Raw genomic sequence first — 23,845 nt, forward strand, 5'->3', positions numbered from 1 at the left:
ATACTGTGACACCCCGGCTCCCTGTCACAGTATGGAGATAACCAGCCAGGACTATGTTTGCAAATGAAGTTCAAAATCAGCCTTTTACAGGCTGAAGCATATTCACAATTGAAACCACATGCACTTTTGCCAAGGGAGCAGGGCTTAATAAAAGAGTTCTTTTTAAGTAATACTTAAGCTTTACCACTGTAATTCTAATAGTTCCTACATTTTAGATCAACTGTCTCTGAAGAGCTCCTATGTCTAGTAACAGATTTCAGTATCTGTGGTGGGGTTGCCATGAGTTAGTCTTCTCCTAGCAGATAATAATGCAAACGTGAGGTTAACATTTTGGGTTCAGAAAATGGGTTTTCTGATGGGTTTACTTGCATGTTGACAAGTAAACCTTCCCTTCACTTTGTTATTGTCATTTGCCTGATTCTAGGGTGAGGGGTGAAGGCTGAGGGAATGAATCAAGAGGTTTGAAACTCATTTTGAATGCATGACATTGCCAGAAACCATCCAGTTAATTCTGTCATGACTCATATGATGGGTTGAAAGTCATGTTTGGTATTTCATCCACATGGATGTTTCAGGGACATGGTGAAATACGGTTTGACTGCATCTGTCCGTGATCCGTTAGTGGCAAACAGCATATAAAGTAACTGGATGCAAATTCATTTGCCAGTTAAGATCTGCCCTTCTTGTAAATCAGAGTATTCCCCCATTCCTCATTCAGATGCCAACTTCTTGGTAGAGTAAAATACTGCTGTAATTCAGACACGTCTCTCTTCACGTGTGGGCTAGCCACTGTAGTGAGAATCAGAATCTCTAGTGACATTTTAAAACACATGCAGGTTCCCAGGCTCCATTTCCAGAAGTTTGGATCCAGCAGGCTCTGGATGGGCCTCTGCAATCTGTGATTTTACAAACCCCGCAGGTGATTTTCATGTACACGGGAGTTTGAGAATCACTGAAATAAATGATGTGAATTAAATGAACAGTGCAGTGGCAACACTGTAGGTTTCTTTAAGGACATGGAAATGCTGCATATAAAATGTCAACATGGCCAGTTCCCACGGACTAGCTTGGTGGTCTTGAAGTGGTTCTCACTGGTCAGTAAAAGATTCTTAAAACTTTCAGTTTCTCTCCTTCGTATACATATTTTTTAAATAAATTTTTTTGTCTTAGAAGAGTTTTAAATTTACCTCCTATATATTTTAATTTATAAATTACTTGCAAGTACTATCATCATTTTGCAACTGTTAATAAGGTATAGTTTTTTTTAATTTTAAAAGATAAAAGCATAAGTAGAATCTCTGATACTTTCCTTCTACCACCAGTGGGTCATCTTACTCATCTTCAAGGGCTCACAGAGCTCAGCTGAAGACCAGTGGTCTAGATGACACAGTTCCAAACAGCTGGTTTGGCTAAATGGTTATTCATCTTCCTAGAGCTGGTTCAGTTCCCTGCCTTTGCTCTGGGGTTTGGCTTAGTCTTCTTTGACCTTACTGACCACCCCATTGTTAGCTGGTTACACAATGTTGAGTGGCCTCCCTGCTGGCTCCACCCTTCTCGATGGCCTGTCCACTAGAACTCTGCCCCAGCCATCTGCCATTGCTGGTTATTTAAATTTAAATGAATCACACTTAAATCAGATTAAAAATTTGGTTCTTCGGTTGCTATAGCCAAAATTCAAATGCTCAGTAGCCACATGTGCCTATGGGTTAGATTCAGGGCTTTTCCATTACTGCAGAAAGACCTATTGGCTAGTGCTGCTCTGGAATCTTTTCCTGTACTTGTCCTCTTCTTGTCCTTAAATGTTCACCGTTTGTAGGCACTCTGACCTGCTGCTTAGGGTTTCACTGGTACTTCCATCTGGTTGGGGGATCCATACACTGGTAGACAGATGAGTGCATAGGAGCACGGTGAAAAAAAGATTAAGGTGCTACAGAAAAATATGCAGAGGCAAGAACAAAAGTGCTGAGAAAGTTTAGACTGGAAGGAGGAAGGCTGCAGGGAGTCATTATAATGGTCTATAAATACATTAAGAAGATAATGCAAAGGAGACAGTATTCCCATTAGTCAGCTTAGACCAAGCCAGAAGCATTAAGCCCAAGTTCCTTCAGAAAGGAAAATTTAGGTTATTTAAGGCGAGAGAGTGCAGGGGAAGGGGGAGGGGGTACTGCTCATGTCTAAGACCAATCACAAGCTGGACGAGTTGCCAAAGTACATGGAGGAGCCTTCTTTGCTGGATCCACTCAGGGAGAAAGCTTTTGTCCTATTTGTGGAGGATGGTTTTTCACAATAATGAAATCAGTTCTGCTAAGAGACAGCTGGGTTGATTACCCAATCCTCTCCAGGATCTTTCCAAATGGAATAATTTAGACTTCTCCCTGTGGATGTTCTCCCCACACATGCCCTTTATAAAATAGCTACTCATAGCATTTTTTACCTTTCTGCCTTCTCTCATTTTTCCCAAACACCCTTTTTGTCACTTACACCCCTCCTGCTCCTTACTCCCACACCAACCCAGCCCCCCAAACTGGTCTACAATTTGCTGTACCAGTTAGATTCTTTCCCCAAAGACAGAGTTTGTTCCCATAGGGTAAACCATCCATAGTTGTCCAATCTAATTGATTTTGGTCTTAGCTGTAGTTTAATTCGCTTAATTTTTGTTTAAAATGGATTCCATTGGTGTTTTCTATAAGACCCTTAGTGACACAAAAGGCAACTTGTGTAAATCTGAGCTAATTATGCAGTGTGTGTGTGTGAGTGTGTGTGTGCTGTGTGTGTGTGTGTTCAGAGGAGATCCATATAGAAAACACATTGTAGATTTTAGGGAATGATTCCTTGATCTGTTGAAAAAAAACACACAAAAAACCTACCTTATTTATCTCCCCCAAATTTTCTTGGGTCTTAAGTTATTTCTAGTAATAACTGTTGCTTGTCTAGAGTTAAGGAAAGTTTTTATTTTTATAAATGTCCAGTTTTGATGAAGATAACTCATTTGTAAGTTTCACCAGAACTTTGGAATGTACCAGTTGATAAATGATGACTCTGCCATTGTAATTGAGCCAAGAGAAAGATTCTTCTGACTGATCTTTGGGACTAAACTAATGTTTTTTTTTTTTAAACAGAAAGATGTTTACAAGTCAGAAAGCCACCAAATTCACAGTGTTAGAGTTATAATGAGGTCCTCTGTCCATATTTAGATCAACATTAGGAGAGCACATTTCACATTTAATTGTCTTCCACTGATTCTTTGTGCTATCAGCAAACACCTAATTAGATTTATACAACCACCTTATCTAAAACTAGAAGCTTTAATCAACATTGTTTTTGGTGACTCACTCACCCTTGGAACTTACCAGAATATCAAACTTAGAAGAGGAAAAAGATGTTAAGGAAGCTAACTCTCTCCTCCTCTCTTACAGAAACAAGAACAGAATACCCATAGACAACAGCATCTCAGTGGCCGAACCCACAGGCCCTCGCTTCACCGGGGGTGGATTTCCCCTCAGCAAGACATCCAAAACGAAGTCCTAACTGGAAGCTGTTGGCTGGGTCGGGTTAAACAGCTCATGAAATTTGCTCTGGAACATTTTGGCAGAATCTCTTTTTATATCCTTTGGATCAGAGATATTTAGAGAAATCAGGTGCCCAGATTCCAGGATGGAAAGGAATGCAGAACTGTCGTAGTCATGTACGTAAAAGAGTGAAGATGTTTCACTTGGACTGTGAGGATATTGGCAGATCATTATTCTACTCAATAAGGCTGCCATATTGCACAAAGTGATCTTTTTGTTGCAACCACATCAATTGATTTGAAATGTACCAGATTTAGATACTCTGTATGAGTGAAGCTTTAGATCTTCATTTATTTATTATAGATATCTGTGCAATTGAAAGTTTTATATTTTAAAATATTTTTGAGATGCAGTGTATCTCCTCTCATTACTGAGAATCTAGTTTTAATTATTCCTCATTAACAAGTCATTACATGACGTGAGAAAGAAGAACAGACTCTCAAGTATTTAAAAAATGTTTTGAGAAGGATATCCATGTGGAATTTCTTTTCAGGCCTAGGGTAGGAAAATCTATTCCAAAGAGACATGCCAATAAACAAGCATAAAAAATAAAAAAAGAACCTTTATTGAGATTCTGATCTTTGCTTTAGTAGTGGATGTAATTAAAGTTTAAAACTACCTTGAGAAATATTTAACATAAGGATTTGATTCAGAGGAATGAAGACTAAAATGAGGGGGCAGGACTGGAATCCTGGATTCGCCTTTCTAGACCTCATGCTTGAGCATGGGGTTGTTTAGCACAGGGACCCGTTTGGCTCTCAGGCTCCAGAAAACTTTTTAACCCATCGAACCCACTGTGTTTTATTTTTGTCAAGACCACATTTATTTGGGCACCAGCTCACTGTTTCACATTATGTGGGGACACTGAGGACTTACCGGTCACCTCTCTCACAATAGCTTGATCTCTGTAATCTTTAAAAAGGTGTTGAGTAGTAGCTCAGGATGAATGAGAACCATGCCAGTGGATCTTTAGAATATTCCATTTGTGCAAAGGGACCAAGATTCCCCCTGTGAAAGCAAGAGTATTAATGGCCCAAGATGTTTGTTCAGACTATACAGGGAAGTGGGACTTAGTGGGGAGCATCTTCAGTCCACCAAGGACAGTGTCCTGTCTCTGGTGGGGTTCTCCCGAAGCAGACCAAAGATATTGATGGCTATGTAGGTGATGCATTATGAGAGTGGGAAGATGAGACGGGCAAGGGAAGGAGGCCAAGCAAGGATGTGATCTTGAGTTGAGTTCCATGTTGGGAGACTTTGGCTTCATCTTGCAGGGAGCTCTAGAGGCCATGTCATAACATCCCAGAATTCTCCCCGTCAGGGTTAAGAAAGCTGGAGTATTTATATCCCCGTGCTGTCAATCATTGGCCAAGGACTGCTGCTCTGGAGGGACCCTCTGGTTCTCTCTGCCTACTGACAAAGCAGGTTCTGTCAGCTTGATGGCAGCCATTGGACAAAGAGTGCAGGTGGTGACTGTTAGAAATGAAAGTGGGTAAGGGTCAGGGAGCATCATCCTCTACTGCTTCTCCCAAATGGGCCCCATGAAGGAACTCTATAACAGACAACTCTATAATAGACAACTCTGTAATAGAACTCTATAATAGAACTCCATTGTACATGGTGACCCTGTGGCGAGATGTGATATCAGCAATTTGGGCTCTATACAAGAATATATACGAAGTATGGGAATTTCCCCTAGAGAATTTACCAAGAGTATTTTAAATCTAAAAAAAAAAAAAAAAAAAAAAAAAGAAAAGAAAAAGAAAACCATAGTGGAGCCATTTCCATTCTGAAAAACAAATGATGATGTAAAACCTGAGCCAGCCGTGTTTTGTTTAGATAAAAGAAACAACACTGACAATTTTCCCATCCTCCCGGAGATGTTCTAAAGTAGGACCATAAGCCAACTTCATTCTGAGTTCTTGGGTGGCTTCATAAGGGATTCACTTCTCTAGGGGAATGGAGTCTTGACTTATCTCAGTATGGTGAAGACTCTGGAGACTGCTTCTAGATTCAGAACCTGGCTCATTATAGCAAAGATTGTTTTGAAGATTGAATGAATTAATGCTTGTAAGCTTAGAGCAGTGTCAGGCACACAGAGATTGCTCAATGAACATCTGCCGTAGTTATCGTTACCTGAGAGATGCCTAATGTTTTGAAATTAGAGAAGAAAGGTTGTTTGTCACATACAATGTATCAACGATAAAGGTGAGCCTGGTTTTCATTATAGGGTTGATGACACCAAAATGTCTGGATGAAGCTGGATTTTGTAATGTAATTTATAATTGAATATCTTCCAGAAATGGCATGTTGAGTGCCTTATGAAACATTCTATCTATATTTCCTATAATATGATCTGGGGACAAAGTGATCATTGAGCTTCAATTTTTTCCCCCAGTAATGGGGATTAAACCCAGACACGCTCTGCCTATGAGTTACATCTCCAGCCCCTTTAATGTTTTATTTTGTGATAGGATTTCACTAAATTGCTGGCCTCTAATTTGTCATCCACCCATATAGCCTCCCCAGTAACTGAGCTTAGAGGCCTGAGCCACTGACTTGGCTCCTTTTACCTTCAGATGTCAGAGCTCCAGTCACCAGAGGGAGAGAGCCTGGTGGCCTCTGCTACCTCTTCTTGTTTCTCTGAATGTAACAGAGCAGGGTGGTCTGCTTCTGCTGTGTCAGAGGTCCCCTGAGCCAGGATGCAAGAGGACTCTGAGAGCTGACAGGAGAGCTCTGGTGGATGCATTTGCTTTTGTTCAGAGGGAGGAGCAACGAGTTAAGCCTGGGAAGGGGGAGGTAATGTCACTGCCTCTCATTTGTGGCACCTCCCGATGGCCCAGGGTGTTCTAAGCAATAGCTGTTTAGGTGCAGGTGTTTCCATGGACAAAAAAGCGCTGTTAAAAACACTGGGATTTGCAAATCATGAAAGATTAAGTGTGAACTCACAGTGGGCTGAGGTGCTTTTACAATCACAAATTTGAGCTCCATTGTAGAGCAACATTAGTACAGTAGCATGATTTTACCCTGGGGTTTTCTGAGTTTCGGAAAGAAGTCCTGTTGCTAAACCATCCATTGACTCCCAATTGGGCTGGTGGGAAGCTGGTATGGTTTCCCTGTTAATGGAGAGAGGCATGATAAAAGGGACTCCCTGATCATTATTTGCTGATCATAGCTTCTCAGAGACTGCCCTTGTAGCCAGGTTGTTATTGTGCTTACCTCTGAAAAATTGCTCAGAGCAAAGGTTTGTTGCTGTGATAAGCCACAGAGACTATGGTAGTTGTGCTAGGAAGCAATGGCTGCAATTCTCCTTGTCAGGGCTGTAATTCTGCTCTAAGAATTTATCCAGGGTTGATAATTATCATTTGGTTTCCTCACTTGCTCAAACAGACTCTGAAGTTGAACTAGTCCAAGAGACCCACAGGAAAATACTACATAATGAATTTTGAGTGGGATGGCATTTCAGAGGTGGGACAATTTGAAAAAAAAAATAGATACCATCTCTTCCTTAAACATGATCAATTATGTGGAGATCTGGATGGGATAGGAGCAAAGGGAAGGCATTTTAAAATATTAAAATTGTCATAACTTAAAATATATCTCACCATTTTCTTTGTAATAGGTGGGAAATATTTTTATTGCATTATCCATTTTGAACTTCTAATTCAATGCTGTTTTAGTATACCATTTCTCATATCTATTATTTAAAAGTTCCATTAGGGTTTTGTGATCCATTAGAATTTTATAACAGTAGGAACTGTGGTATCAACAGGGTACTATTCTTCTTTTTTATAATTAAAAATAGATTTTTTTTTCTTATTTTAAAGGACCTGATTGTTACAGAAAATTAGAAAATATAGATAAGCAAAAATAAGAAAAAAGTCCTCATTAATCTCAACACACATTGGAACTTCTGGTTTCCTGATTAACACATGGTTTTTGCTCTTGTAGGTTGGCTGTATCAATTGCTCACACCCCTTCACTTGTTCTGACTGGTCAGTGCTTGTGTTTCTTAAGTGTTAAATATTTTTACTATATCACCTTTGAAATACGACTGTTTTATTACTTGTAAGTATATCTTTCCGGACCTTTAATAAGTATACCCATGCTTATAGATAAACGTGTAGTTTGGTAAGTTCTGACAAATGCACATGCCAAAGTAACTTCTGACACAACCATCCCCTGCACCCACCTCCCAGAATACCCTTTTGTGCCTGGGCAGGTGAATATCCTGAGCCTCATCCAACTCCAGGAACCTTAGATCTGTTTTTCATGATTATAGATTAGACTTGTCTTTCCTGGAGTTTCACATAAATGGAATCATACATTATGTACTCTCTTGTGCCTGCTTTATTTTCAGGTTGTACAATGCTTTTTGCAATTCATCCATGTTTTTGTGTGTATTACCAATTCACTCATTTTTATTGCAGAGCAATATTCTATCATATAGAAATAGCACAATTTATTTATTTTACCTGTTGATGGGAACTCGAGTAGCCTCTGGGTTTTTTTTTTTTTTAGCTATTATGAATAAAGTTGCTATGAACATTCATATACAAGTCCCTATGTGGACATGTATTATCATCTCTCTTGGGTATTTATGAAAGAATGGAATTTCTGGATCAGAGAGAGAAGGCATGTTTAACTCGACAAGAAACTGCCAGGCTATTTCCCTGATTGTACCATTTTGCATTCTTCCAACAACATGTGGCCTCCAGTTGCCCTACATCCTTGTCAGTGTTCGCATTGTGTGAGCCATGCCAACTGATGGACATTGATATCTCAGTGTGGTTTAAATTTCTATTTCCAGATGACTAACAATGTTACGCCTCTCTTCATGTGATTTCGGTCATTCATAAGATTTATTTTGTGACAGGTTTTTCAGCATTTAGTCCATTTTAAAATTTTCTTTTTAGATTATAAAAGTTCTTTGCATAGTCTGCAAACAACAAGCCACTCAGTTTCTTTCTTTTTCTTTTTCTTTTTTTTCCTGTTGGTGGTACTGGGGATTGAACCTGGGGCCTTCCACATGCTTGGCAAGTGCTCTCCTACTGAGCTACATCCCCAGCCCTGTGGCTTACCTTTTCATTTCTTTGAATACCTTTTCATGTATTTTGAAGAGCAGACATTTTAAATTTTAATATGGTGCAATTTGTTCTTATTTCCCTTATGTGGCTTGTGCTTCTATTGTCCTAAGTAATTTTTGCCCACTATGAGACAGTCATGATTTTTTTGTCTGTATTTTTCTCCAAAAGTTTATTACAGTTTTGGTTTTTGTATCATATTTATGATTCATTTGGAGTTACTTTTATGTATGGTGTGAGGGTTGAACAGAGGTTCATTTCAATTTTTTTGAAGTATCCCTTTTTTTTTATTATAGTTACTCTGCTGTATAGAACATCATAAACCCTATTCCTCCTGTCTGATTGAAACTTTGTATCCTTTAATCAACAACTCCCAATTCCCTTTTCCTGCCCTCCCCAGCCCTGGTAAAACCACTATTCTACTTTCTACTTTTATGAGTCTGAGTTCAACTTTTTTAGATTTCACACATAAGTGAGATCACACGGCATTTGTCTTTCTGCGCCTGGCTTCTTTCACTTGGCACAATATCCTCCAGGTTCATCTATGTCATTGCAAATGGCAGATTCCCTTCCTTTTTAAGGCTGAACAGTGTTCCGTGTGTGTATGAACCACATTTCCTTTGTCCACCCATCCACTGATGGCTACTTCAGTTAACTCTGTAGGCTACTCCGAATGGTGTTGCAATGAATATAGGAGAGCAAACATCTCTTTTTAATTTGAACCCACACCCTTTAAATTATAGCTGTTTAATAAAAAAAAGCAAGTTAAGCAGCCTCTTCAGCTTTTGGATTCTCATTTTGTAAAATGTGCAAGTACCCATTTCATAGAATGTTATGTGGATTACAGGAAACTATAAGTGATATTTGCACAATGCTCAACATGTAGTAGGTGCTCAGTGAATGTCAGGTTTATTATTGTCTCAAAGTCATCTCCTTGCTCCTAAAGAGTAGCCTGGGAGGTTTTAAAGTATTGTTCCAAGTGGTCAGGTGAATAGATAATAAACACCAGAGAAGCTGCTTAACTTATCTGAATGGCTGTGGTCAAGAATCTTCCCTAGGTAATAAGGCCTTGCATTATGCTCTTTAAATAGATATTAAAAGATTGAATGGCTATTAAAGTATATTGTGTCAATTCTGTCTCTTTCACATAAGTGATCAGTCTTTTTTACACTTCATATGAGACAGAATGCCAGGAACTCTTTCTTCTGGTTCCAAAATAACACCATTCTCTTCTATGGCTTAAACAAAAAGTCCCTTTCTTCCTTCTCACTGTGACAGTGCCATGGAATTTAATAAGGATAGTAATAGCAGTAATAGCCACCATCTCAGAAGCTTTAAAAACCTTGATGTCCAGACACACTCCAGAATCTTTGGGGATGGTATTTACATTCTCAAACCTGTTTGTATGTGGGAATCACCTGGGGAACTTTTGATAAAATACTGATGTCTGAGTCCCTCCTGAGAGATTCTGATTTCACTGGCCTGGATGTGGTGTGGACATCAGGAACTTCCAAAACTCCCAGTGGTTCTGGTGCTCAGCCAGACTTGAGCACCACTGGCTTTTTTTTTTCTGTACAGTATATTCTGGGAGAAAGCCCTGTTCAGATACCCACAGCATCACTAGGGAGCGAGAAACTAACCTCCTGGGTCACAGAACTTGACTTCCCAAGGCAAGGCTTGAACCGATAAACTTTTTGATTAATCCCACCATAACCCACATCAAAGTTTATTTCAGTCTCCAATCTAATTGGATTTACCCAATCCCCCATCCTGCCTCTCTATCACTGTGCCCTCTGAACTCTTCCCCATGGTCAGCAAACTTCCATATATGCTCATATGGAAGTTTTCTCTTAGGGGAAGTTCCCCTTCCTCTGCTGTCCTAATGGAGACATGGATGGACTTTGCCTCCCTTGGAGCCCCCCTGAATGGAGACCTTTTTCTTGTTAAATATCACATGCACCACACTCTTGAGATTGAAGCCATGTGGGATGAGAGCCACATTTGCTTGGCATTACTGCTTTCATATTATTCTTTTCTTTTCAACAACGGTGTATGTGTGAAGTTGGACCATACAGATGTACCACCCACCAGTCCTTTGGATTGTATCCCTCTACCTGTCCCCTTCCTGGGCACCCTGCTCATGCCTCAAAGGCCTTACTTGTCAAGGTTGTCATTTCAGGAGATATGTGATGGCCACATGACTCCACTGGAGGTGCTCACCTTTATCTTTTGGTTCAGGTAGCATCTGCCAAGTTTCTCCACTAAAATTATGATTTTTCCCTTTTCCCAGCTCTTTTCCTAATTCTGGCAAAACCTTCACCTGGAAAGAGGTGGTAGTGATTACGCTCCACCAAAGAAGATATTTTTGTATCCTGTTTCAGATGAGGAAACGGAGGCTGAGGGAGGCTAAATCAATTTCCAAAGACCAAACACGTTGTATGCTAATAATGTTGGCTTATTACCTAAATAATTTATAGCCATCTTACTTATATTTATAAAGACAAGCTTTGGGTGGAGGGTAGTTTGGCTGAAATGCTTTAAAAAAGAAAACTTTCAGGCAAATACAAATATATGCTCTCAGCAAGATGCTTAATCACTTCTGCAGGCCAGTGTGTGGGACAATAAAAATAAAAATGGGTTCCAAGCAATGTTCACCATTGTCATCAAAACCAACACACCTCCGGATTGCAGAAAAGAAGATTTTAGAGAGGTGGATTCCAACTCATGTTCTGTGGTTTGGGTCCGCTTTGCAGATATGTTTTATTTGGCTTGCATGGTGTTTAAATCTATTTTCTGATTTGATTGCCAACTTTCAAAAACAAAGAAATTTCACACACAAATCCAGATTGAAGGCTTCTCTTGTAGGTTGGGAAGATCTGGCAGCATTGAATCTTCATCTATCTATGACAGTGGTCACATGGTGCCAACTCATGACTGCTCCTCATGAATGAGCTTCTTCTCTCTGGGTCCTCTCATTCCCTTGTAGCCTACCCAGTGTGATCTGTGCCTTTTGTGGATATATGAGCCCAATGCTCCTGCTGATTGCTGTTCCCTATTGGTTGGGGGGTTACCAGCTCAGAAGGGGAATGGCATTTTCTGGGGAGCTCCTGAGGGAGACTGTTTTCTAGACTCAAGTCATAGGAAACAGTCTCCAGCAACTGTAAGGCAGAACGTTCTATGGGTTTTCAGACTGGCAATGCAGAGGGCTGCCTCAAATATGGCGACCTTCTAAGTATTGAAGAGGGGTGGGAGGAGATCATGGATCTGGGCTAGCAAAGACAGGGCTTGTTCACTGGAGAAAACTTGGAGCAGAGACACTGGGGAAGCACTTCCAACACAAATATTATGCAACCTCATTTTCTTGAAGAATTAATAGACTTGATGGAATGGTAATTCTACCCATAAAGAAGTAATTGTACCTAATAACTGATTATATGGGGAAGACCTCATTAAAACTCCTGATTTAAAAAAATATCAGACTGCAGTGAAATGACCGAAGTATGTGAACTCCAGAAGATGGTGAGAAATGGATGCAGAGGTGGGAGAAAAAGGGGCCTGGGGCCAAGGTAGGAGGAAGACTAGAAGCTTGCATCTTATTTGAGATGGAGGAAGCATGGTTGGAGGTGCGGAACAGGGCAGAGAGGCAGCAGGCTCATCATTGGTGAACTGCAATCTCAGCTTTATTTTCTGTTCAAACAACCTTGGCTTTCATGAAATAAAAGGGAAGCCAGGTCTAGAGCAGTTTGCATGACCTCCTCTGAACGCAGCCTACTGCAGATGTGTTGTGGATGTTGCATGGGCTGCTCGTAGTATGTTTTTTTTTGGTACTGGAGGGTAAATACCTGACCCTAACTATCTAGCTGTTACCTTCAAGCTTGTTTTAGCATGGCCCTGAGTTGCAAAGTCACCTTTGGGCAGTCTTGCCCACGTTTCTGTTGTCAAGCATCTTGGCATAAGGATTTGCCTGAGCTAGCACTTTGCCTCCGAAGCTCTTGTTATCTATAAAGAGGATTTGGGAAATCATTTAGAAATTAATTTGAGATGTCACGTTACCACATCAAGACTGGTAGAACTCATCTACCCATCACGTGCATTTATTACCCTAACAGCAATAAGTAGACACAGATCTCCTTGGCTTCAGTGATGTTTGAGACAAGAAAGGAATGCTTGTAGCAGCTAATTACATCTCCCTGTATTAATTACCATGTTAAATGACGGTTTTGTTCACACCTTGTTGTTTTTGTTAAGGAAAAAGGAAAAGAACAATTTTGGGCAGTTCTCTGAAGATTTGGAATAGGAATCTTGGCTCATGTCCTTAACAGATTTCAAGTCGAAGCAAGGAAAGCAGAGAACTATTCCACTTGTGCTTGGTGGCTTAATAGAAAAAAAAAATTAATGACTTTCATCTTATTTCGGCTCAGACGCCTACCTGAGATATGATTTGAAATGAGTTTCCTATTCTTGACTCTCCTCGTTGAAGACCTGGAGATTTATCAATATCTTGCAACAACAAAGAATATTGCTCAGTGCAATTCAAGTCAGGAGCTGCTTTCTTCTCCAAAGAACCATCTTAACTGCTACAGATTTAAACAGGATTTATACTTCATAAACCCAAGTGTGTATCCAAATCCTCTTGTTATTGTAAAGAACAACAACAAAAAAAAAGCCATATTCTCAATAAGCCAGTCTTGTTTTCTCTAAACCTCTAAGGAAAGATTTGTACTTTCCCTACTCTGAGAGTTAGAAGAAATAAACCCAGGTTGGTCAGCACCCCTCTCAGAAACTGGGGTCTGACAACAGGCTCCTGGGCCCTGGAACTTTCTGAGCACTAATTATGCAGGGCTTGGCAAAGTGATTGGAGTGAATCTGTCACCAACTTCTCTTTAATGTGAGCAGCAACTTACATTTATGTTTATTTTTCTGGACACATTGGTGTGCCATGCTGTTATCTAGTCGGGGACATTTCACTGTTTCCTTATGGGATTTATAACTGCAGGTTTATTTCTCTGCTGATGTCTAATGCCACATTTAGAAGTATGTCCACCTGACACTTAGAAATTTCCTTTGGAAGGGTGTTTAAGCCAGAAATGGGGAAGCTGTCCCAGAATCCACTGGCCAGCTGCTGCTTTCTCTGCAGTGGGAAGCAGGACCCTTCAAGTTAAATGGATTCCCCTCTTTCGAGGTAGCGAAGGTCGAATTAACTCTACCTTCTGGGTTCCTGTTTTCATTTGAGATTTTCTCATTTTGCCACTGTTTCTATGATTTGAATGTTAGAAGATGCAGAAAACATGGTCCTTGGGATGTCTCATGAGTTTATCACAGTGGGATGCCTATAGATACAGTTGGGGCGTCGCTGAGAAGGGCACAGAGGTATCCTAGAAGGAGAGATGGGACACACTTAGGGTTAAATTCTGGTTCTTCCAGTTTCTAGTTCTCATCTTTAAAAACTTGTAGGCTTGTTGAAAGGGACTTCTTGAAATTACACATATGAATCATAGAAGATGAATGGTGATGTTAGTATCTGTTTGAGTAATAGCCATTTTCCCTGAGAAACATATTTGATTTAGAGTCCCTGTGAATATTACGTATGTAACTTGGTGTTCAGTCACTCCACAGTTTCACATCCAAGAAGCATCAACACCCTTTCAAAATTTCATTCCTTATCTGGCCAGCAAGCCTTCCTCTTTGAGATGACTCTGGATATAGAAGTTGAAAATACTTTTGATTGACATGCATGTGGACAGCCATACCTGTGTGACAAAGGACTCCATAAAAAGTATGTATGATACCAAGGGCCCTTTGATTCTATTTGAAATATTAAGATCTAAGTTTAAGCTATTTAAAAGGTCTGATAGTTTCTGCTTTTATTCTCAACACAGAAATGATGATGGAGCTCCTGACCCCTGCTGGAAAATTTTCTGCGGCTGCGCCCAGGGATGACAATTCCCGTCTACGCTTGCTGTGGATGGTCACTGATTGCATCAGGAGAACAGACACCCACCTCTTGGAGATGATAGAAAGTACATTCGCTTTTGCTCAGCTGCTAATGAGTACTTGCTGGCACTGTGGCTCACCAAAAGTGTGGCCAGTCATAGCGGGGCTATTGTGAGTAGGCAGACACTGTCATCCTCCGGGGCCTTGCCATGTTGACATTGAGTGGGCCAACGAGAGGCCAGCTGATGGGCTGTCACCTTGTGAGCCAGAAATTTATATCCAAGACCAAGAGAAAAGATTGGATAAACTAGCACAGCAGAGTATCATTATTATTAAAACAAACATAGTCACTGAGAATTTTGAATGTTCAGCCCATCCTCTCTTTAGTGGTAAGTGACTTTGGAAACCAAGTTAAGTCCCTGGAGAGTTGCCTGGTGCATATAGAATCTGAGTAATGAGATTGAGAGGATTTGTATCATTGTTTTTTCTTTCTTTCTTTCTTTCTTTTTTAAGAGAGAGAGAGGAGAGGGAGAGAGAGAGAGAGAGAGAATTTTTTTTTAGTATTTATTTTTTAGTTCTCGGCGGACACAACATCTTTGTTTGTATGTGGTGTTGAGCATCGAACCTGGGCTGCATGCATGCCAGGTGAGCGCGCTACCACTTAAGCCACATCCCCAGCCCCTCATTGTTTTTTCTTTATAAAATTTTCATTGTGGAAAGATTAGAAAATGTGATATGTACTAAAGGGACAAAAAGAAGTCATATATACCACTTAGAGACAACCATTGTTAATATTTTGGTGTCTTTTTCTATACTTTTCTATGTTTTCTTATTGAGATTTGCATACTCTAGGGCTGGAGGATAGTTCATTCTTTTAACAACTTAGGGATCTATAAGAGCAATTGTGTTTTAGATTAATTTTTACATAAGAGCAAGAAGCAGGAAAACTTCTTCCTATAAAACCAGTCTTTTGCTGATTAAATGGATAGATGGATGGATGGGTGAATGGATAGAAGGAATATTTTTGCTGAAGATGTTCTGTAGTGCAGGCTTTCTAGTTGTAAATTCTTTTCACTCTTGTTTATTATGGAAGGTTTTTATTTCACCATCAAATCTAAAGCTTAGTTTTGCTAGATTTAAGATTCTTGGTTGGCATCCATTTTCTTTCAGAGCTTGGTATATGTTGTTCCATGATCTCCTGGTTTTGAGGGTCTGGGTTGAAAAATCTGCTGAGATACGAATTGGTCTTCTCCTATATGTGATCTGATTCCTCTCTCTTGCAGCTTTTAAGATTCTATTCTTATTCTGTATGCTAGGTGTTTTCATTATGATGTGCCTTGGTGTAGATCTGTTATAATTTTGTACATTTGGTGTCCTGTAAGCGTCTTGTATTTGCTTTTACAATTTGTTCTTCATGCTTGGGAAATTTTCTGATATTATCTCATTGAAGAGATTGTGCATTCCTTTGGTTTGAAACTCTGTGCCTTTCTTTATCCCAATAACTCTTATATTTGGTCTTTTGATGCTGTCCTTATAATTCTTGGATGTTCTGTTCATGGTTTCTTACTATCTTCACTGTGTGATCAACTTTATTTTCCAGATTGTATACTTTGTCTTCATTATCTGACGTCCTTTCTTCCAAGTGATCTAGGCTGCTGGTTATGCTTTCTATTGAGTTTTTTATTTGGTTTATTGCATCCTTCATTTCAAGGATTTCTGTTTTTTTCAGAGTCTCTATCTCTCTCTTGAAGTAATCTTTTGCTATCTGTATTTGCTCTCTTATCTCTTTGTTGGAGTGATCAATTTTTGCCTGTATTTGCTCATTTAGGTCATTCTTTAATTCATGGATCATTTTAATTATGAACCTTCTGAACTCCTTCTCTGACATTTCATCAACTTTGCTCTCCATGGGTTCTGTTATTTTAGTGTCCTGGTTTGTTTGGGGCACTTTCCTCCCTTGTTTTTTCATGTTGTCTGTGTGTCTTCCTTTCTTGCAGTTTCTTCCTTATATTCTTGTAGTACCCATGCAGATTGTCTGTGCCTCACCTTGATGTTGGGCTTCCACACCCTGCTGGTGTCCCTCAATGTATGCTACTGCACCTAAAGATGGTGGTGGCAATAGCCGAGGTAACTAGAGATAATAGTTGAGGTGCCCCAAGATAGAAGCAATGTCTTACAGAGATGGGGCTGAAAGGGTGGGCCCCACATTCTCTTTGGGATGCCTGCTCTGAGATGCCATTGCTTCTAGGCCCTGCCTGCTGTCAAAAAGTTAGGAGCTACTGCGTGGTGAAGACTATGGCTATGACTGCAGTGTCCCAAGATGGAAGTGGTTTAGGCTTAGGCTCCCAGATAGGGGGGTGGGAACTTGGACCTACCCTGGACTTGGGTCCTGTGCTAGTCGGTATGGGCAAATCTGGGCCGGGCTCCCGAAGTAGTTGTGAGCCTGGGCCATGAGCAGGATGGTGTGGGTGGGATCTGTGCTGCTGGGCTTGACCTCCTGTGGTAATCTGCTGGTCGGAAGCAGGCAAGAGGCTGGGCTCTCTAGGGTGCCTGCCAGAGGAGGGGGGGTACCTGGGCCTACTGTGAGCTTGGGTCCCGTGCAGGCCAGTGTGGGTAGATCTTGGCTGCCGGGCTTGACCTGCCGCAGTAGTCTGGAGGGAAGGATTAGATTGGTCAATGGAATATTTGGATATTTGTGATCAAGTCAGCTTATGTTAGGCTGGTCAGGTACATGTTTGAGCTGGGAGGATAGGTTTTTGTTTGCCAGCATCCTGCCCTTGGGGGAAACTACTTCACCCTCACTCAATGTGGTCAAGTTAGTTGTGAAACGTGCTGCATTTCTTCTTTCTCCAGACCTCCTAGTGACAGGGATGAGCACTTGACCTCCATCTCAGCAAATCATATCCTTGCAACCACTTGGATATAGAGATTGGTCCAGGGTGGAATGTGGTCCACACAGGGCTAACCAGAGTTTTTCCTGGAATTGATTTGTGAGCACTAGGAGAAGAAGTCTCATTTTATAATGAGGAAGCTCAATGGGAAAGATGACCCAAGTGGGCAGTGAGTTTGTGTGACAGCAGGGACTAGGGGTGCAGAAATAGTGTGTGTCGGGGGGGGATAGTGTGGGGGAGAGAGTGAGCAAGCAAAAATGTGGCTGATATTGTTTGAGCCTTTGGATCCATTAAGATGCCTAGTTACATTTACCAACTAACTTTTGCTTAAGCTCGTTGAATTGGTTTGGGTCATGGCTAATGTGCTACCCAGCTGTTTAGGATGGGGCCTAGCTGATCTAGTCTCTAAGTGCACACTGCCTGGCCCACAGCCTGCTTGACTCATTGAGTTATCATCTCCTCTTTGTGCTCAGGATATAGCTCTTCTGCCTTTTATTCTGCCTTGAAAGTTTCAGCGTCCAGCTCTGCATTCATTTTGGTGACAATGGGCCAGTCTTTTCCTGGGAAAAGAGGAGCCCAAAGCACCCTCTTGGCAATCAGCGTAAGGGTAGAACCTGTGACTTCTCTCATAGTTGATGGGGTCAGATGGGTAGGGCAGGACCCATTTTGATTAATATGCCTATAAAATGGAATTCTGGGACTGACCTCCACTCAACTCAAGCCACACAAAGATAATTGACCTTTGGAAACTGCCTTTGGCAGTCTTTTTATTATTTTTATAGGAAAGTCCTGCAAACCAATTACATCTCACAATGGGCCTTTTATGGTGCTATTAGTTTAATGCAGCTTTCAGAGAAATTAGCCCTCAGGGAGCCTGAAATTCTAGGGGAAAAAAAAAAAGCCCTTCGTGGACTTATTTGACTTTTGGATTCATAGGAAAGATGGATTGGTAGCACAATATTCCCTACAGTCACTTTTGCATTTTGAGCCATCTGACCAAAGTACCAAAGTCCCATTTTAGGTCCCTGGTGTCTGGCCCAAGGAAAAGGAAAAAAAATAAATTTAGAAAAGAACAAGCTGTCTCTTTAAAGAACTCAGTCTACAAATCAAGGAGGGTTTATTCTCCCTTAGTCTGAGGTTAAAGAAAAATGGAAGTGAGAAGATTGAAATAGCACTTTGATTTGAAGGTCTGGGCTTTTCAGAATGTGAGATTACAGGTGTCTGTCTTGGATCCTCGGGTTGGCTTCCTCACCTCTCACCCCAGCCACAATTATTTACAGAGTGATGGCTCTGTGCCACTGTCACAGTGTCAGGCTGTGGGTCTCCACTGGAAAGAAGGGAGGGACCATCTCAGCAGTCACCCTGCCCTCTGCCACAGAACAAGTGCCTGGGACTTAGAGCAAGCTGGGGAGGTGGGGAGAAGGACTTGCAGGAGCCCCGCCGTTTCCTGGAGTCTGACCAGGCAGGAGGCCAGCCCATCCCTGGGACAGGGAAGGAACCATAGAGCAGGTCTGGGAGGGGCAGAGGCCCAAGCCACTTGCCCTTGAGCTTTGATCCTTGCCCCCCAGCCCTGGTCATCAGCCTGGTGCACCTGTGAGCTCACAGTCCTGTTGCTGCTCCTACCTTGAGGGCTTAACTGGGTCCTCACACTCTTTCCCTTCAGTTATTGTTGGCTCTGGTTCTGACCTTGCCAGGTCCCCGGGCAGAAGAACCTGGGTTTTATCTGCAGGCCTGTGGGCTTCCTGGAGCTGCAGGAAGATTTTGCTTCACCTGAGCAGACGGGGCTGGCTGAAATGCTGAGAGTTATGGCAGACACATGGGAACAGCCCTCAACCATCAGTGGGAAGGAGGTAGGTGGATACCCAGCTCCCTAACCCCAGGTAGGACAACTCTGGGATATGTTCTACAGAGCGTCCCAAGTTGCCCAGTAGGATGGAGCCCCAACTGCCCCCAAAGGCAAACTTATTTTTTACATGTCCTTCCTTTCCACGTCTCAGTTCTGCACTCCCCACCACTGCTCCTCAGAGTCACCCCCAAACAAACCGCACACACCCAGCCTTTCTCAGAGCCTTGTCTCAGATGGGGGGTGGGGGACCCAGCCCAGGCTAGGCCTCGTGCTTATTTCCTGTTCCTGACTCACTCTGTCTTATACTGCAACCGGCTCTTCTTGCTCTTTTCTTATTCTGTATTTATATGACTTCTTGGATCGTATCTTATCCAGGTTCCTCTAGGCAATTACCCGGGTAGACTCCCAGGACCCTCTTGTGGCCCATGTGGCTAGAATTCTTGCTGGCTTTGGCCTAGTACTTGATGGAGGAAATAGAATCTCATTTTAAGGGGAAAATGAACAGAAAGAAAGAGAAAGCCTTCCTCTAGAAGGAGGAGAAGAGAGAATAGTGAAAGGAGCACACCTTGGACTTGATGCACAGGATGTGTCTCTCAAGCAAGATGGGCCCTGACAGTTGAGTTCTCCATCCATGGAAACTTCTAGGCCTGCTCTTTCTGGATTTCTGCTCCTGGAACTTGGAAATACTGATGGATTGGTTTTATCAAAAGCGGGGCTGGTCTGGGTTCTGTGTGCCTACCTATAATTCCAATTTCTCTGGAGGCTGAGGCAGAAGGATTGCAAGTTTGAGGTCAACCTCAGCAATTTAGCAAGACCCTGTTTCAAAATAAAAAATACAAAGGGCTGGGGATGTGGCCCAGTGGTAAAGCACCTCTGGGTTCAATCCCTAGTACAAAAAAAAAAAAAAGCAAGTCTGGGCTCCCTTCTAAAGCAGCAGTGTCTTCTTATAAGGCAAATGGCATGGCTGCATCTGCCGCTTGTGTGATATTGGGCATGTTGTTTAATCTCACTATTACAGCTCAGTGTCTTCATCTGAAGGATGAAGCTCATCATGTACCACCTCATAGCATAGCTACGAAGAGTAAATAAGAAAATGTGATGAAGTGCTTAGCAGAATGCCCGGCACACAGTAAGAGCTCAATAAATGCTAGCTGTTATTATTAACTTGTCATGTACTGCCTGGTTTTGTTCATTATCTTTTGATATTTTATCTCCCTGAAGGCACCAGAGCAGCATCTCTCTTCTCTTGGTGTCTGTAGTTTGTGCACATAGCAGAGGTATGAGAGGATCCATCTACAGAGACCAGGCAGGTTAGCATCCTGGCTCTCTAGACCTTGCTCTTCCTTCTTGACTTTCAGGGCTTGCTAGAGCTTCACCCACTGCAGAATTCCAGGTGCAGAGACGCCACACCAATACTGAAGGGCTGTTAAAATACCCTCCTATCCACAGGGCCTCGCTGAGAATCAGGAGACACAGGAAGAGACAGTTCAGTGATGGCCGGGATCAGCCCCATCCCTGAGTCTGTAAGGGATGCTGCCTCATTATGATCCAGCCATTTCACTGGCCACCCACTTGACCATCCTTAAAGCCCCAAGACAGACTGAGGCTGGTTCCCCAAGAAAGAGCAGTGCACCCTGGGGGTATTAGCCGCTCTGGAGGCACCCGAGAGTTCAAGCCGAACGAGCCTTTTAAACAACAGCATCATCTGCTGCTTCCCCTTCAGTGTTCCAGACAGATAAAGATAAAATAGCTGAGGTAATTGTGGAGATGGAGTGTCGCTGGCAAATGATCTGAGCACAAAGACCATTTCCAGAGACAGATGGAGTGGAGGCTCCGGTAATTTTTCTTGAATCATGTTTAAAGTGGCACAGTCTGAAAACCAATTCAACACAAGTGCTGCTCCGAGGTCCGGGTCCACCTGAACTTGGAAAATATTAAAGCCCAGCGGAGCTTCACAGTGACCAAGGAAGGGTGAGATTCCCCCAAATAACCACATGTGAGTGGTTTGGAAAGAGGAGCATGATGGTCACACCTGGGGAATTCCACCCACGCAGCGACCTTACCCATTGCTGCTGCGTGACAAAGCTGTCATCTGGACTTGGCCTAACAGCAGGGGATGGGATGGCACAGGTGTGGGTGGGATCCGGTAACCCCCCTGGGGCCTTTCTTGTTCCTAGTTCCTCCTGCTGAGAGGCATCCAGACAATGGATTTTAGGAACCTGGCACTTTGGAGTTTGAATGTGCTGGCAGCTTCTGTGGGCCCAGCGCCAGGGAGAAAGCAGTTGGGGACTTCCCTCAACTCTCTCTCAACCTGCTAATGAAGGAAGTAATGGGCTCTGAAGGTAAAATGACAGCATCTTATGCTGCCACTGGAAACCATGTTGTAGAAAAACCATCTGATGACTTGGGGGACGGATCATGATCTATAGCCAAAAGAAAAAAAGACTACAGAACAGCATGCGGTGAGCTCTCAGTGTTTATTCGAAATGACAAACACACACACATATGCAAAGAAATAATGACTAAAAAGACAGATCAAATATTTATCTTTAGGTTTTTATGCTTGTCTATATTTTCCATAATGGGTTTATATTTTGTTAGGAGACAAAGATGTATTAAAACCATATCTTGTATTTGCATAGTATTCATGGTTGTTTTTTCCATACATACTTTCAACTGATGCTCACGAAAGTTCTATGAATTAGGTAGAGCAGTTATTCCCGTTTTACAGATGAGGGAGTTGAGGCTCAGAGCAAGTCAGGGACTTGAAGAATGCGTTGTTTAGCTTTTAAGACACTGAGCTGGGGTGGGAACCTAAATCCTGTGTGTTCCCGTTTAGTCCTCTGAGCACGCGGGGTATCAAGACAAGCTAATCAACAGGACCTGCCACTCGGCAATTGTGGTCCGAAGTCATGTTCTGGATCATCTCCTTTTATGATTACTCATCTGCTGTTCACCTCTTATTGGATTCTTGTCTGTTCCCTGCACTAGACTAAATTCCCTGGGGGAGAGGACTGAGTCCAGATGCTTCCTTAGCACACTGGCACTTGTTCCTGAGGTCTCTCCCTGGCTAGACATAACGCTCTGGAGCAGAGTCTGCCTTTTTACTCACCATCCAGTTTCCTTGTGTCCAGTCAATGCCTGATGCAAAGGAGTCAATGGTTCCCACATGGGATGCACGGTGCACCTCACTGGGAACTGAAGTCCACTAGTGGACAAAGGAGACGTGGTTTCTGGCTCTGAGGGGTTTCCCCAGTCCTTGGAGCCCTGCAGAATGCTCGTGGAAGGAGTCAGGGACGGAAGATGTGAAGAAATGAACCCTCTCAGGAGGCGGTGCTTGGAGCCTGCAGCTCCTGGAGCGAGGGTGGGGGAAGACAGCAGAGAGTCTCTGCATGGCTCACAGAGTCACTAGGGCAGAGCTTTCTGTGGTGGCAATGTGGGTAGGATGGGGACAGGCCTCTCCCAGGGGAATGTGTATTTAAATGACTAGGGGTCATTCTGAGGCTTACCATTCCACCATCTGGAGAGTCATTGTTGGAGTGTTGCTGGGTATAGCAGCTGGGGTTTGTTGCACGCTGGTGTGTGTCAGGTCCTATGGTGATATCTTGTACGCATAAACTGAAACTCTTAACTACCCGACTAGAGTGGTACGATTATCATTTACAGATGAGGACCCAGAGAGGTAAAGCAATTTGCTCAAGGTCACCCAGCCAATGAAGGATGTCCAGAATTGGAACCTAGAGAGGCTGTCCTCTGTTATGTGCTCTTAATCATGGAGCTCAAGTCTGCTGAGAGAATGCACATCTCAGTTGGGGTAGGAAGGAAGAGAAAAGGCTGAGAACCACTTGAGAGGAGAGTGGGAAGATCTTGGAGATTCCTTCCATTTCTCATTTCTTGAGCTTATATTTGCTAGGGAGATGTGAATACTACCCATTGTAGCTGCTCGAAAATGTTCCAGAGCAGGCTGGGTGTGGTGGCCCCTGTCTGTAATTCCAGCAACTCAGGAGGCCAAGGCAGGAGGATCACAAATTTGAGGCCAGCCTCAGCACTTTAGCAAGATCCTGTCTCAAAAACTAAAAAAATTCCTCCAGGCACTGTGCCAGGTACTGAGAGCATTATGTGAACGGAACACACTCAATGCCTTCCTTCATGGAGCTCATCGTCTGGTAAGGCAAACAGAGAGCAGTCAGATCACTCCACAAATGGGGAAATTACCACAAAGGATTTGAAGGGAAGGCCCAGCTTTTTCTGGGAACACATAACAGCTTGGCAGGCCCCAGGTGGGCACAGGAGGTCAGGGAACACCTCTCTTCAAAGCCTAGCTTAAATGAGATTGAGCGATGGACTGGAGGTACCTGGTGAATGGAAGGAGCCAAAGGGAATCCGGTTAGAAGATTGGCGTGTGCAAAGGTCCTATGGTAGGAAAGAGCCAGAGGAGTTCCGGGGAGTAAGGGAAGACCAGACTGGACGCGACGCAGAGCTAGCTCAGGAAGCAGCTCAGACCAAACTGGTGAGGGATTGGCG

The 23,845-nt window shown here is 42.6% G+C and overlaps 1 protein-coding gene and 1 long non-coding RNA gene across 2 annotated transcripts in view; both read left to right on the top strand.

Moving 5' to 3' along the window:
• Cfap58 (cilia and flagella associated protein 58) overlaps nucleotides 1-4,139 on the top strand; it is a 94,540-nt gene extending 90,401 nt beyond the window's left edge. Inside the window, exon 18 of the mRNA XM_015494863.2 lies at nucleotides 3,417-4,139. Within this exon, the coding sequence (XP_015350349.1) occupies nucleotides 3,417-3,528 (112 nt within the window). The 3' untranslated portion in view covers nucleotides 3,529-4,139. The remainder of the gene's footprint in view (nucleotides 1-3,416) is intronic.
• Nucleotides 4,140-14,121: 9,982 nt separating this feature from the next.
• LOC125617979 lies at nucleotides 14,122-21,954 on the top strand. Its single transcript, XR_007349138.1, has 3 exons — nucleotides 14,122-14,426; nucleotides 14,530-14,670; nucleotides 19,170-21,954. It is a non-coding gene; the product is annotated as an uncharacterized LOC125617979 (long non-coding RNA).
• The last annotated feature ends 1,891 nt before the right edge of the window (nucleotides 21,955-23,845 follow it).

Source organism: Marmota marmota, unplaced genomic scaffold (genome assembly GCF_001458135.2).
Source record: "Marmota marmota marmota unplaced genomic scaffold, marMar, whole genome shotgun sequence".
NCBI classification, from domain to species: Eukaryota; Metazoa; Chordata; class Mammalia; order Rodentia; family Sciuridae; genus Marmota; species Marmota marmota.